Here is a 15,039-nt window from a genome sequence, read left to right as displayed (position 1 = left end):
TTTTGTTCCTACCTTCTATAATTCTGATTTCTTCAACTTGGTCATTATAACTTAATATAAAAAGTTACTTTAAAAAATGCTATTCATCCTTAGGACAAATTCTGAAAACACTGCTGACTTCTGAATTACATTTAAAAAGAAATCAGATCTTTCAGATTTGGGGAGGCTACATAAGAAGACAAAAGTCTGAAATTTAAATAAGCTAACTTCTACAAAGACTGATATTTACTATGCGGGCATTAAAAAAATAACTAGGCTCTCTTTTAATTTATGAAATTCAAGCGGACATAAGCTGGGAACCTTGTGACCCATTCTTCTGCAAAGCTCGACGATGTCTATACTAAATTACTTGCACTGAGCCCAGCTCTCAAGAGTAAGCTATCACAGTTTTACAATCTATTACTATTTCCTAGCTACACACCTTCCTCTAAAAAGTTTTTCTAACAAAAGAAAAGGCCCCCAAAATATAATAATCTTATGTACACACAAGATGCATTAGGCATCCAAATATAAATTCAGTTTTTGACAGAAATATATAAGTCCATTGCAATTTCATAATAAACTTAAAGACTAGTTAAACATAGGTATTCTTTAGCAGGAGCATCTGAACACTGAAGAGGAAAAAAGGTCCTCTGAAAGCAGCAACGCTCTGGGATCAAGACAAAACACTCAAAGAAAGAAACCAGGCCAGGCACGGTGGCTCACACCTGTAATCCCAGCACTTTGGGAGGCAGAGGGGTGCAAACCACCTGAGGTCAGGAGTTCAAGACCATCCTGGCGAAACCCAGTCTCTACTAAAAATAAAAAATTAGCCCGGCATGGTAGCATGTGCCTGTAATCCCAGCTACTCAGAGGCAGAGGCAAGAGAATCGCTTGAACCTGGGAAGTGGAGGTTGCAGTGAGCCAAGACCGTGCCACTGCACTCCAGCCTGGTCAAAAGAGTGAAACTCTTTGTTTAAAAAAAAAAAAAAAAAAAAAAAAGAGAGAGAGAGAGAAAGAGAGAAAAAGGAAGAAAGAGAGAAAGAAAAAGGAAAGAAGGAAGGAGAGAGAGAAAGACGGAAGGAGGGAGGGAGGGAGGGAGGGAAGGAAGGAAGGAAGGAAAGGAGGAAGGAAAGAAGGAAGGGAGGGAGAAAGGAAGGAAGGGAGGGAGGGAGAAAGGAAGGAAGGAAGGGAGGCAGGGAGGGAGGAAGGGAGAAAGAAAACTGGCCAGGCATGGTGGCTCATGCCTGTAATCCCAGCACTTTGGGAGGCTGAGGTGGATGGATCACAAGGTCAGGAGTTCCAGACCAGCCTGGCCAACATGGTGAAACCCTGTCTCTACTAAAAATACAAAAATTAGCCGGGCGTGGTGGTGTCCGTCTGTAATCTCAGCTACTCAGGAGGCTGAGGCAAGAGAATCGCTTGAACCCAGGAGGCGGCGGCTGCAGTGAGCAGAGATTGTGCCAATGCACCCCAGCCTGAGCAAGAGAGAGAGACTCCATCTCAAAAAACAGGAAACCAAATACTGGGTAGCTCCTTCAAAATAGTGTTTTTTAAAAAAAATGTTGGGCCAGATGCAGTGGCTCACACCTGTAATACCATGAGTTGAAGACCAGCCTGGGCAATATATTAAAAAAGCCAGTGTGGTGGCGCGTGCCTGGAGGCCTAGCTACTCAGGAGGCCAAGGCGACAGGGTCACTTGAGCCCAAGGCGTTTGAAGCTGCAGTAAGCTACAATCCCGCCACTGCACTACAGCCTGGGCGAGAGAGTAAGAATCTGTCTCAAAAAAAAAAAAAAAAAAAAAGTTATTTATATCATAAAACAGGACTCTGACAAAAAGGAACATTTTTAAATAAAATCAAATAAGCCAAAATATTACATTCAAGTATGTAAAAACATAACATCAATAACCCTTTACACTAAGAATGTTTAAACAAACTGAAGCACAGTTCCTTTTATTAGGATTTTTGTTGTTGTTTAAAGAGGCAGGGGCCAGGCACAGTGGCTCATGCCTATAATCCCAGCACTTTGGGAGGCAGAGGTGGGAGAATCACCTGCGGTACGGAGTTCAAGCCCAGCCTGGCCAACATGGCAAAATCCTGTCTCTACTAAAAAATACAAAAATTAGCTGGGCATGGTGGCACACACCTGTAGTCGCAGCTACTTGGGAGGCTAAGCCACAAGAACCACTTGAACCCGGAAGCAGAGGTTGCAGTGAGCTGAGATCACACCACTGCACTCCAGCTTCAGCAACAGAGCAAGACTCCGTAGCAAAAAATAAAGAGGTGGGGTCTCGCTGTGTCACCCAGACTGGAGTGCAGTGGTCCAATCATAGCTCACTGTAGCCTGGAACTCCTGGCCTCAAGCAACCCTCCCTTATTACCCTCCCAAGTAGTTGGGATTATAGGCATGAGCCACTATATCCAGTATATAAGGTTCTTATGAAAAGGTACCTGACATTATCACAGAATGTGGCTTAAGCCAGGTCACTTCAACCCTACTACTGTTTCATCACTGTTAATTCTCCAAAGTATTCTACTATAAAAATTACTCACCTATAATACTCATTTAACAAATTTTACAGACTATTTTGTGCCATGAATGATCATGCTAGAGACTGGCTGTGGCAGAAACACCGGACACAACTTTATAGTGGTATCACAGTGTACATTCATGTTCTCACACTGTGAGCAGCAGTTTGGTATGGTGAAAAGAATTCTGACCTAGAAAAAAAAATCTGGGTTGCAATTCCTGCTCTAACCTGCTTACAAATCCTTTTTAATTTTCAGATTAACAGAACCATGTGTTAGACCATGTAAACTTGATTCAATAAATAAATTATGCAATGTAAATATTTAGTTTTTTTAAGATAAAAATAATACATTTTACTACTATAAAACATTTTAAGGCTACAGAGCCTCATAACCATTAAATTTTAAACATATTCTAATTTAAAAAAATACAGCAAATATATTAAAACTGCAGTGTTACAAATGCAAAATGTCCTACACCAGGTCACAAGATTCTTTAAAAACAAACTATGTACACAGGAAATTTTCTAACAATTTCTTCCCTTTTATGAATATTCTATATTTTTTAGAATAGAGAAATATGTTTTAACCAAAATCCCCAAAATGTCCACTTATCTCAAAAAAAAATTTCAAATGACACGATATAACTCCTTTTTTAGAAACAAAGTATCTCCTTGTAGACCTGTACCCAACAGGCTTTGTTATACAGACATACATATCAGTTTTCATATAAACTAAGAATTTAAGTTCTTTCAGAGAACTTACGCACAGGTATTAAAGGTTTCTATTTTTAAGTTGTGATTAAAGAGAAAACCCTCCATCAAGTATTTTTAATACCTATTTTCCCATTTTTATATTTTAATAATCCAACATCTGTTCACCATGAATAAAGAATTCAAAGAAAAAATAAAAATGCTTTAAACAACTGTGGCAAATTCTACCTTTTTAAGAGTATTACCATATTTAAAACATTTTATTAATGTGTAAAAGGGGAAAAAAGCACTAAGGCCAAAGATTTACTGACATACTGTTTTCAATTAGTAAAACAAATCTTAAAATATTGAGAGATAATTATTGTCCATCTTTAATTTCCTTTCATGTGAAATTCAGAAGTAACGTGTGTCCACTTTAGGTAACATTTATATATAAAAAGTTTATTAGAAATATAAAAAATTTTAAATTTTACACTATTTCCAACTTAAGATTCTTTTAGGCAAAGCAGATGTGCCTTATGGTTCAAACACAATCTGATGTACAAAATCTTATTTAGTTCTTAGTAAAATAAATACAGAAACACAAATGATGAAATGATGGACTATTAATAACTTAAAAAACCCAATGTAAAAGTTTCCAAAAACCACCATTTGTTGTAGGTACCTAATATGGCAATATTTACTGTAAAATACAAGAAACAGCTTTCACTAAAACTTAATGTACTGGCTTATTACCAAGATCAACATTGTCATATTGAAATGCAAGTTGTGTGGTCTAAGTTTCTGTTTCCAAACTTTTTGTCAACTAGACAAAGGAACTGAAAACTTTCTTAAAGGACCAAAGACAGGCTGAGTATCCCTTATCCGAAATGCTTGGGATCAGAAGTATTTAAGATTTTTGATTTTTTCAGATTTTTGAGTATCTGCATATACATAATGAGACTCAGAAATGAGATCCAAGACTAAACATTAAGTTCATTTATATCTCACATACACCTTATACACACAGACTGCAGGTAATTTTATACAACAGTTTTAATAATTTTGTGCATGAAACAAAGTCTTAATTATGTTTTGACTATGACCAGTCACATGAGGTCAGGCGTGGAATTTTCCACTTGCGGCATGATGTCAGCACTCAGAAAGTTTTGGACTTTGGAGCATTTTTTATCTCAGATTTTTGGATTAGGGATTGCCAACCTGTAGTAAAAATTGGGGGCTTGCAGGACCTAAGGTCTCACCACTCAATTCTGCCACAGCAGGAGAAAGCAGGCATAGACAACATATAAATGGGTATGCTTGTGAGCTACAGTTTGCTTGATGCTGAACAATACATAAATTCTGGACAACAGACTTATTATTTCAGGTGTCATATTACAAATATGTCATATTTGAAGGTAGGAGCAACAATACAGATGGGCAGACATTAATAAATGAAAACCACAAATTAAAATTTTCACACTTATTACCCAGTCATAATTGGATGTTATGTGTATATATGTATACATACAAGTTATAAAGCTAGCTCATTTCAATTCCATATTCTTTTTGGTGTGTTAATCAACAGTATCAAACCAACATCAGATAAGCAGCAAAAAGATTATGATTGAGTACTCAGAAGTTAATCAAGGATTACGAAATCTGGTTTTGACATCTAAGTATTTCTACACAATGAAAAAACTTATTTACTGCGCTCTATATAGAAAATATCAGATGTATCTTTTCAGGTGTCATTTTAAAATTCAATTGAATTGTTACAATTTGAAGCTAAATGTGATTTGCTTTGTTTTATTAGAAAAAATACTCAAGCAAGGTCTACAATCATTGGTCAAGAATGACTTACAAGAACATGAGGCAATAAAATAAAAATACAGGTACAAACTATGTATCTGAAACACTTCTATTTGGCAATTTTATAACAAATCAAATTTTAAAAAGAACAAAAGAGATTGCAGATTACTTCGCAGATACAGAATAAAGCAATTGATGAAGTGCTTAAGCAAAAGAAAACAACAAAAAAAGAAAACACACTGCTTTTCTTTTTAAAAATAAAATCACATTGCTATAGATCAAATGGATAATACCTTTATTAAACAACCATTCCAGAATGTCTTATAGTAGCAGTGCTTGTATTTGCACTTCACTTAATTTTATAAGACTCATTTCATGTATATAGCTCTTTACCCCACTGTTAACGAATAAAGTCTCTCATAACTTTTACATTTTTAAATTTTTTAAAGCAAATGAGAAATGATTTATGTATCGTGGAACCTTTCCCATTTTGGAACCAAAGGTTTAATTCTATATTTTTGTCTAATATTTCTTTAAAAAATTTAGTGTAAAAACTGCTGGTTTTTATATCACTGTAGTAAAGTGAAAACTCCTCAATCAGGAGTATTTTCTGCAGTTTCACTGCATATAACCACATACTTTACAATGTCCTTCCAACAGTAAGGAAATAACTGATTTCTTGATCACTGTCAGAAATGAGTGCCATAATTCTATTATGGGTATAGGTCCTCCCTCAAAGACTTTCTGGAAGGATGTTCAATGTGTTTTGTTCTTATAGATATTAACAGTAGTACATAGCCCCTTAAGTCTGTGAAAGACATTTATTGTTAAAGAAGGTGCTTTTATTAACAATTCCTCTGGCAGCACTAGTGAATTACAATATCCTCCAATATTATTTCTACCATAATATATACATTTAACTTTCATGCCTCTAGAAAAACATCTACAGTACATTTCAAAATATAAAAATATATTACAAATCTGCTGAATTATTTACAAGCAATGTTCTATTATCTCTATGCAACATTTGTTTAATACAATACTAACAAGTTACACATATTTCCATTTCTGTAAGTTAAAAAAAATCGATATGGCTTCTTGCTTACCAAGCAAGAAAGTGATTTTATTTTCCTTTTCAAGACCAACTTTGGTGCATAAAAGATTCAGTTTGAAGATACTTGTAAAAAAAATACAATTTTTCTTACATTAAGAAAAAACTCAAAAACCAAATGATTTCCTCAGAAAAAAAATTAGAGTCATATATGTTAAATGAAAATATGAAGATTATTCAAATAATTTGAAAGGTTTTTCAAAAACCGTTAACAGATTAGTTATATAGGTAAATATTAACATACTGTACTCCATGAGAAAGCCCTAGTCCTGAAAAGGGAGCCACCAGACATACTGCAACACTCTTTAACAGTAATTTTCAGCCCTAATTCGATAGACGAATTTTTAGTTGATTGCAAACGTCGTTCACTGTTTGCTTAAATACAAATTGAACACTTTTCTTATCAGAGTTCTGCAAAAGAACACAAATGGCAACCAATCACATCTATTTATCATAATTGAAAGGTAAATTATCTCTTGATAATTTTCATTGTCTAAATATTTCCTAATATGACTTCAAATCAATAAACACTGTCAAGACAAATATCCTTACAGTGCTTTTGGTATTTGTAAGGGCACATGTTGTAATTGTTTTTCTTTCCAATATAAACTACTGAAATCACTAAAGGGAACAAAAGAAAAAAAAAAAGCAGCTTAAAGCAGCAAGCATGCAAAGCCTTTAAGAAGCTGTTCTACTAAGTTGCCAAAAGAGTGTTTGCTCAGTCTCCCACAGTACCATTCCATGAAAATGTGGATATACAGTAATATATTAATATATTCCACCGAAGAGTCTACTTCATTCACAGAATGTTTACACTAAGCATAAATATTATCCTAAATACTGGGTTTAAAAAAAAAAAAAAAAAAAAAAGGAAGGGGTTGACTCTAATGTGCAACTTTTCCTAAACCCATTGTCAGTGACTAAGACTGCAGGTGTCCCCGCTTGTTTGCTTTTTATGTATTTATTTATTTTTTACCTCTTCAACCTCTTCTGCGGCATTGTTCTAGAAAAAGAGAAAAAGAAATCCTTTTATTCAACTGAATCAAACACATTTGAGTGCTTCAAGAGACATTAAAAATATTAATAAGATACAGGCAATGTGATGATCATAGATTATAATAAAAATGTATTTCCAAAACATTTATACATATGGATCTATACTTAGTTACATAATATAGCTGTTTAATAAAAGTTTTAAATTTAGCCTGCTAGTGCATTTCTAAGAAAGAATTCCATGTGTAATACATATATTTTAGCCAACTAATACTTTAAAACTGATGCTTGGCTGGGTCCCAGAGGCTCATGCCTGTAATCTTCCCAGCACTTTGGGAAGCCAAGGCAGAAAGACAGCTTGAGCCCAGGAGTTCAAGATGAGCCTAGAAACATAGAGAGAAGTGGTCTCAAAAACAACAACAAACCCCAGTGCTTAAATCCCAAATAAATACAGTTGTCTCTTGGCATGCACAGTGGGAGTTGGGGGTCGCCAGAATCCCCTGCAGATTCCAAAATCCAAGGAAATAGCAGTATTTGCAAATAACCTACATACATCCTTCTGTATACTTTAAATCATCTCTAGATTACTTATAATACTTAATATAAATGCTATGTAAATCATTGTTACACTATATTGGTCTTATTTGTATTATTTTTTATTGTTGTATTGTTATCTTTTTCCCCCAAATAGCTTTGATATGCAGTTGGTTGAATCCATCGATGTGGAAGTTGTGGATACAAAGGACCAACTGTATATTCCTGTTAGACTCGTTTTGAAGGAATATATTTATTTTGCAGAAGGTTTGCCATACTTTCATTTTGACATGTGCACAAGCAGGAAGTTATTCCTCCTAAAAACAAGTAAGAATAATTGTTTTTCTTCTTTTAATTAATTTCACAAGTTTTCCCAGTCAAAATCTAGAAATTTAAGAAAAGATTGCTACACTAGGACAAACGTAGGGGCTTCTATGACTCTATGCCACTTTACAGTACACTCAATTCTGATTTCCAGAACAGTGAAAGCACAGAGGTTTAGAGTCAAAATTAAGTTTTAAGATGGCCTTTTTTATTTTTTGGACAGACTCTTGCTCTGTAGCCGAGGCTGGAGTGTAGGACGTGATCTCGGCTCACTGCAAACTCCGCCTCCTGGGTTCAAGTGATTCTTGTGCCTCAGCCTCCCGAGTAGCTGAGACTATGGGCGTGCACCCACTACGTCCGACTGATTTTTGCATTTTTAGTTGAAACAGGGTTTCATCATGTTGGCCAGGCTGGTCTCGAACTCCTGGCCTCAAGTGATCCATCCACCTTGGCCTCCCAAAGTGTTGGGATTACGGGCGTGAACCACCTCACCAGGCCAAGATGGCTTTTTTGATACAGGTGAGGAAAATTAAATCCACAGACGCACCTAATATATCTTAAGAACATCCTCATTTCCAAGAATAAAATCAGCAAGACTTGTGGAATCACACACATAAATTTGAGAATATGCAACATTGTTCCTATGCACTTCAGAACATCAGTTCTAAGCTTAAATTTTAAGTCACTTTCACTAAAATATCTAAATTGCTTCCTATATAGCACAAGAACAGAAAAAAAATGAGCTGGTTTGGTGAGAAAGCAAGATTCTTGGAAAGAAGGAAGCAGGATGCAGGCAGAAACACAGATTAATCTTAATTTAAGATTCATGCCCCTTTGACAACTCTCTAAGAGAGGTTTACAACTAGTTCTAAAAGGCAGAGTGGCTCTCCCAAAATATCACTCTTTTAGGATGCTAATTTTAATTCCTCTCTCCAAAGAGTAAACAGAAATAACTCTAAATTAGGTACAAATAAATCAAGAACACTCAATTATTTTTCTTTATAAAGAGACAGGTAACTCGTAACCTTCCCAAATTTTTGGTAGATTACTCTCAATCTTCTTCTCCTTGATGATCTAGTTCATTCCACAAAGAATAGGTTTTATTGTATTAATTAGCACTTTCACCAAAAGATGTTTGAGAAGAAAAAAAAAATTTTGAGACAGGTTCTCGCTCTGTCAGCCAGGCTGGAGTGCAGTGGCGCAATCCTGGCTCACTGCAGCCTCGAACTTCCAGGCTCAAGCAATCCTCCTACCTCAGCCTCCTGAGTAGCTGGGACCGACCACAGGCATGTGCCACCATGCCTGGCTAATTTTTGTATTTTTTGTAGAGACAGGGTCTCACTATGTTGCTCAGGCTGGTCTTTAACTCCTAGACTTCAGCGATCTGCCTGCCTTAGCCTCCCAAAATGCTGTGATTATAGGCATGAACCACTGGGCCCAGCCAAAAAAGCCTTTTTTGAAATAGGGAAAACTATGCTTCTACATGGCAATGCCCATTATGTTAGAATTTCACTCACAGAATAATGTCTCAAATTACAGGAAATCTCCAGGTGAATAGCACTCCAAAAAGGTGCATCGTGGAATGAATATATCCTTCAAAGTATTTAATTAATATAAAATTAGCTATCTTTATGACAGCTAAAATTTACAAAGTTTCATTGAAAAAAGATATAAAGTCCTTTCAATAAGAGTGCCTTTTAAAAGCTGGTTTTAAGCATTTCCACCACTTTTTTAATCACTCTCATGTACATCATTTGGATACAGGCACTATGGAGTTCAACCACATTCGTGCAAACTTGGGCAGATTAACTATTTAACCTCTTGCCTCAGTTTTCCAATCTGTAAAGCAGAGATAGTAAAACCTACTTCACAGAGCAGCCGTGAGGATGACGTATATGCAAAGCACCTAGCAAAGTGACTCAGCACATAAAAGAGAAATGTCGGTCTCTTCTCCTTCCCCCACATACCTTCATAAGCACAGCACACTAAAAAAAGCTCAAAACATAAAATTACTAGAAATGTGAACACTCTAAGCTATGTCTTAAAAAACAAATAATATTTGAATTGCTTTTTGGAAAGTTTGGAGAAAGGGTAAGTTAAAAAAAAATCAAACAATTTTGGTATTTCAGACTCATGCAACATATTCTTAGGTCCACAAAAGTCTGTTATTATAAAAAGAATTACCTTGTTAAAGGGCACTTATTTTCAAATTACTATATATATTACAATCTAACATAAGATAAATCTGGGATTAAACAAGCACATAAACTTTATTAGCAAAATACTGTTTTTCTGGATTCTACAATTTTTAACTCCTTGTGAGTCCACATCCAAAAAAAAAAAAAAAAGCCAGGAAGTAATGAGATATGCTTGGTATTAAAATTCAGCACTTAAAACTAAGTCCTAATTTATCCAAACTTTGGGGAGAGAAAACTACAAATCAAAAAGTAAAACATAAAGGCAAGAATTAAATTACCTGTATATGTTTGGATCCAAAAGCAAGGCAGTATCTTTGGGTAGCTTTGATAAATGAACTACTTTAGTTTTTAACTGATGTCGTTCACTTTCATTCACCCACACATCAGGCAGACTATGAATTAAAAAACAAGTCAATAATAAAATAACATTAATTTTAGATTTACACTTCCATGTGCCTTCAACATTCTGGCATTTTCTGCTACTCTGATCAGTCCACGTTAAGTGAAGAAGTTTCCCGAAGCCAGGGAAGCTCAGCTATCAACCTTAATAGCAGGACTTGGAGTCCCAGATAAGAAATGGCAGTGTTAAATTTTAAACATGAATTCAGGAATAAATTAAACATTTTCAGTGGCAACATCTTAACAAATTAGAAATTTGTCAGAACACACTGGCTAGCTTTCAACTCAATGAGTGAAATTCATACTTGATTTTGACTTGTTGGAAATCTGACAGCAAGTTTCTTTACTAAGAGAGAAATGAAAAGGCCCAGTGCGGTGGCTCCTTCCTCTAATTCCAGCACTTTGGGAGGCCAAGGGGGGAAGATAACTTGAGCCCAGGAGTTTAAGACCACACCGGCCAACATGGTGAAACCCCATCTGTACTAAAAATACAAAAATTAGCTGGGCATGGTGGCGCACACCTGCATTCCCAGCAACTCCAGAGAACAAGGCACAAGAATCACTTGGACCCAGGAGGCAGAGGTTGCAGTGAGCCAAGAGTGCACCACTGCACTGCAGCATGGGCGGCAAAGCAAGACTGTCTCTCAAAAAAAAAAAAACAAAAACAAAAACAAAACCTGTAAGATTAAAGTCCATTTAAAAAAAAAAAAAAAAGAAAGAAAAACCCTGTAAGATTAAACTCCATTAAAAAAAAAAAATGCATGTGGCCATAACACTGAATTCAAAGAAATTCAACTCTACAAGAAAATTCAAATGAATGTATTTTGATATTTGGATTAATCAATTTCCAAAACATTAGGAATATACACATTTGAATTTGATTTTTTTGAACAGGGTCTCACTCTGTCACCCAAGCTTGAGTTGCAGTGGTGCAATCACGGCTCACTGCAGCTTCAACCTCCTGGGTTCAATCGATCTTCCCGCCTCAGTCTCCTGAGTATCTGGGACTACAGGCGACACCATCACAACCAGCTAATTTCTTTTTTTGTTTTCCTGTAGAGACGAGGATTCACTATGCTTCCCAGGCTGATCTCAAACTCCTGCCCTAAAAGCAATCCTTCTGCCTCAGCCTCACAAAGCACTGGGATTACCAGCATAAACCACTGGGCCCAGCCATTGGCCACATATGTGAATTAGGTACACATAATGAAATCTGCTTCAATGAAATTTATTCTATTCTTGACACTTATAAATTTTGTCCAATATATCTATAATATACCCTCATTTCCTTTTATACGAAGAAAATTTTAATAAAAAAGATAAGAAAATTACATGAAATATCTGAACTAAGCTCTAAATGGACACTAAAACTTAAAGAAAAATGTAATCACTGCTAGAAAATTAGTCAATTGCTTTTTCTATAAAATACCATTCACTGTGCACTAGAGAACATTTACAAATTTTTTAAATAAAAGATTCAAACAAAGGCACAGCTATGGCTGTTTGTATACTGCCTGGAGGTCACTAAAAATGCTAAAAATGATTTAAAATTTCTAGAACTGCTTTTTTTATTTTTGAGACAGCATCTCACTGATGCCCAGGTTGAGACTCTATCTCAAAAAACAAAAACAAAAACAAAAAAAACACCACACAAGATTTAAAAAGCTTAAGATTTTTGTTTGTTTTGTTGTTTTTGTTTTTCAGACAGTCTCACTCTGTTGCCCAGGCTAGAGTGCAGTGGCATGATCTCGGCTCACTGCAACCTTTGCCCCCCGGGTTCAAGTGACTCTCGTGCCTCAGCCTCCCGAGCAGCTGGGATTATGGGTGCGCACCACCACACCCGGCTAATTTTTGTATTTTTAGTAGAGACGGGGTTTTACCATGTTGGCCAGGCTGGTCTCGAACTGCCAGCCTCCCCCAGCCTCCCAAAGTGCTGGGATTACAGGCGTGAGCCACCGCCTCCAGCAAAAAAAAAGGGGGGGGCTTAAGTTTTGAAGCGTAAAACGTGAGCCAAGATAGTCTAAGACCTTTCAGATTATCTCTTTAATCCTGACCTCAAAACGTTGTAAAATGTAATTTCTTTTTATTTGAATTTAATAAATAATTTTTGTGCGTAAGATTTTAACAAAAATAAAACATGAACTTATTACTTACGCATAGTATTTCAAATACTTACATGTCTTCAGGCATCCAATGAAGCAAAAGTTTGATCTTCCCAGAATCTTCTTTTCTCTTAGCTATTACCTGATAATGACATGAAAAGAAATCATAAAAACAATGTGTAAAACATCATTTTCATGTATTGTTAAAAAACACTTTTGGGGCTGGGCGCGATGGCTCACACCTGTAATCCCAGCACTTTGGGAGGCCAAGCGGGTGGATCATAAGGTCAGGAGTTTGAGACCAGCTTGGCCAATATGGTGAAACCCCATCTCTACTAAAAACACAAAAATTAGCCGGGAGTGGTGGCGGGCTTCTGCAGTCCCAGCTACTCAGGAGGCTGAGGCAGGAGAATCACTTGAACCCAGGAGGTGGAGGTTGCAGTGAGCCAAGATCGTGCCACTGCACTCCAGCCTGGGCGATAGAGCAAGACTCCATCTCAGAGAAAAAAAAAAACTTTCACCCCTAATCAACAACTTCAGTGTTCATACCCTGGAAGAGACAGTAATCCTGCCTGATTTGTAGTTCTTCCCTGCCTTATAGCACTCAAACCTTTGTCCTTCCCACAAGACTGAAAACTCCATGACATAGGAATATTTCTTATCCTATGAACCTTTGTGTCATACCACCTACAGTAGTGTTTAGTATAAAATGAATTAATTGTTTGGAAATCTATCCTAAAAAAAAAAACCTAGATTCAGTAAAAGCTCTGAGGCGAAGGATGTTTGTGTTACAGTGAACACCTTCGAGCACTTCAGGCCCAAAAAGGGGGCAGCAAATATTCCAACACTAAGATCTAGGAACTGTACTCATTAATACCCATTCTCTCCATCCAAGCTGCCATAACCCAAGTTCAGGTCTCCATTCTTCTGGACCTCCTCAAGTCATCAAAGCTACCTTCCACTCACTACCCAGAAGGCTTTTTCCAAAGTACAAATTCAGTAGCATCACCTTCCTGACAAACTCTTCAACAGTTCCCCCGAGCACTTAGGAAAGGGTCACTCTTAGTATGGTGCAGAAAACTCTTCAGGATCTGGCCTCTCTAGGCCTCAGCTATTTCATGGTTTTCTGCCTTAAACTCCTTTAGCCTCATACTGCCAAACTATGGAACATATAATAGAAATATTGTCCTGATCTCTAACTTAATGGAACAATCAACTCTCTGGGGCTTTCTGTGCACCAGCAGCATTAATGTTTTACAGAAGAACAGTTATCACATTCAGATACCATTTTAGAGTGCTGGGCACACAACAGTAAAACAAAACAAATCCCACTCTACTAAAACTAAAGACTTATTTATATGAAAACTGGAGTTCACAGCTTTTGGAAGGCTTACTAAAGGTCATTTCCTCGGTGGCTCATGCCTGCAATACCAGTACTTTGGGAGGCCAAGGTGGGAGGATCACCTGAGCCCAGGAGTTCTAGACCAGCCTAGGCAACATAGGGAGATCCTGTCTCAATACAAAAAATTAGCCAGGTATGGTGGTGCTTGCCTGTAGTCCCAGCTACTTGGGAGGCTGAGGTGACAGGATCACCTGCCCAGGAGCTGTGACTGTGCCACTGCACTCCAGGCTGAGCAACAGAGGCCCCATCTCAAAAAAAAAAAAAAAAAAAAAAGTCACTTCCTTAAAAAGCGATGTACTGCAGAATTACAGTAAAAAATTGAGAACAAAAACTGTAACATGTCTCATTAGGGTATCTCTAATAGCTTTTCAATTGTCTACAAGTTCTGGCTCTGCTTTAAATAAATAAAAGCTGCAAACCATTAGATTATGTACATATTTAAATGTGTTTTATTCAAGAAATGTGACCAGAAACCCCAATTAACATATCTAGACTCCAAAGTATGACTTTGGCTCTATATAAAACAAATTACTGAACATTCATTTACATATTCAACAAAAATGTTTAAGTTACGTACGCTTCATTTTTTGATTACTCATTTTAACTCAGGCAATTAACCTAGGCAACTATAGGTCTCAGTTAAGTCAAATAAAATTCATATCAAATTTTTACTCCCACCATCCCAACACTTTCCTGCCTGGCATATGCCGTGTCTGCCCATGCGCATACACAATTATACATAAGACACATGCATTATTATCACCTTTTCTGCATTGCCCCTCCCCCACAACTCCAATAATGGGTGAAAAGTCTCTAGTCCATGTCTTCAAAATGCTGAGTGTTTACTCAACATTAGCATGTATTACACCATACTGCCATTGTTTTATGTGCCTACCTTCCCTCACTGAGTGTGGAATGTAGAATATGGTAGACAACTCAGTCTCTACCTTAGGTACTAACCC

General features: G+C 36.7%; 1 protein-coding gene across 3 annotated transcripts in view; it reads right to left on the bottom strand.

Moving 5' to 3' along the window:
* Window positions 1-4,983: 4,983 nt before the first annotated feature.
* The window catches only part of AEBP2 (AE binding protein 2), an 80,646-nt gene continuing 70,590 nt past the window's right edge, over window positions 4,984-15,039 (bottom strand). For 2 of the 3 annotated variants that reach the window (XM_024257201.3, XM_054526931.2), the window contains exons 6-9: window positions 12,750-12,817; window positions 10,453-10,566; window positions 7,102-7,128; window positions 4,984-6,536 (exon numbers count right to left, since the gene is read on the bottom strand). In XM_024257201.3, the coding sequence (XP_024112969.1) occupies window positions 6,491-6,536; window positions 7,102-7,128; window positions 10,453-10,566; window positions 12,750-12,817 (255 nt within the window). In that variant the 3' untranslated portion in view covers window positions 4,984-6,490. The remainder of the gene's footprint in view (window positions 6,537-7,101; window positions 7,129-10,452; window positions 10,567-12,749; window positions 12,818-15,039) is intronic. The other variant, XM_024257202.3, reaches the window with a different exon arrangement.

The sequence above is a fragment of the Pongo abelii genome, chromosome 10, assembly GCF_028885655.2.
Source record: "Pongo abelii isolate AG06213 chromosome 10, NHGRI_mPonAbe1-v2.0_pri, whole genome shotgun sequence".
Classification (NCBI taxonomy): Eukaryota; Metazoa; Chordata; class Mammalia; order Primates; family Hominidae; genus Pongo; species Pongo abelii.
The sequence above is the reverse complement of the archived record's forward strand: the minus strand, read 5'-3'. Positions and strand labels throughout refer to the sequence as shown.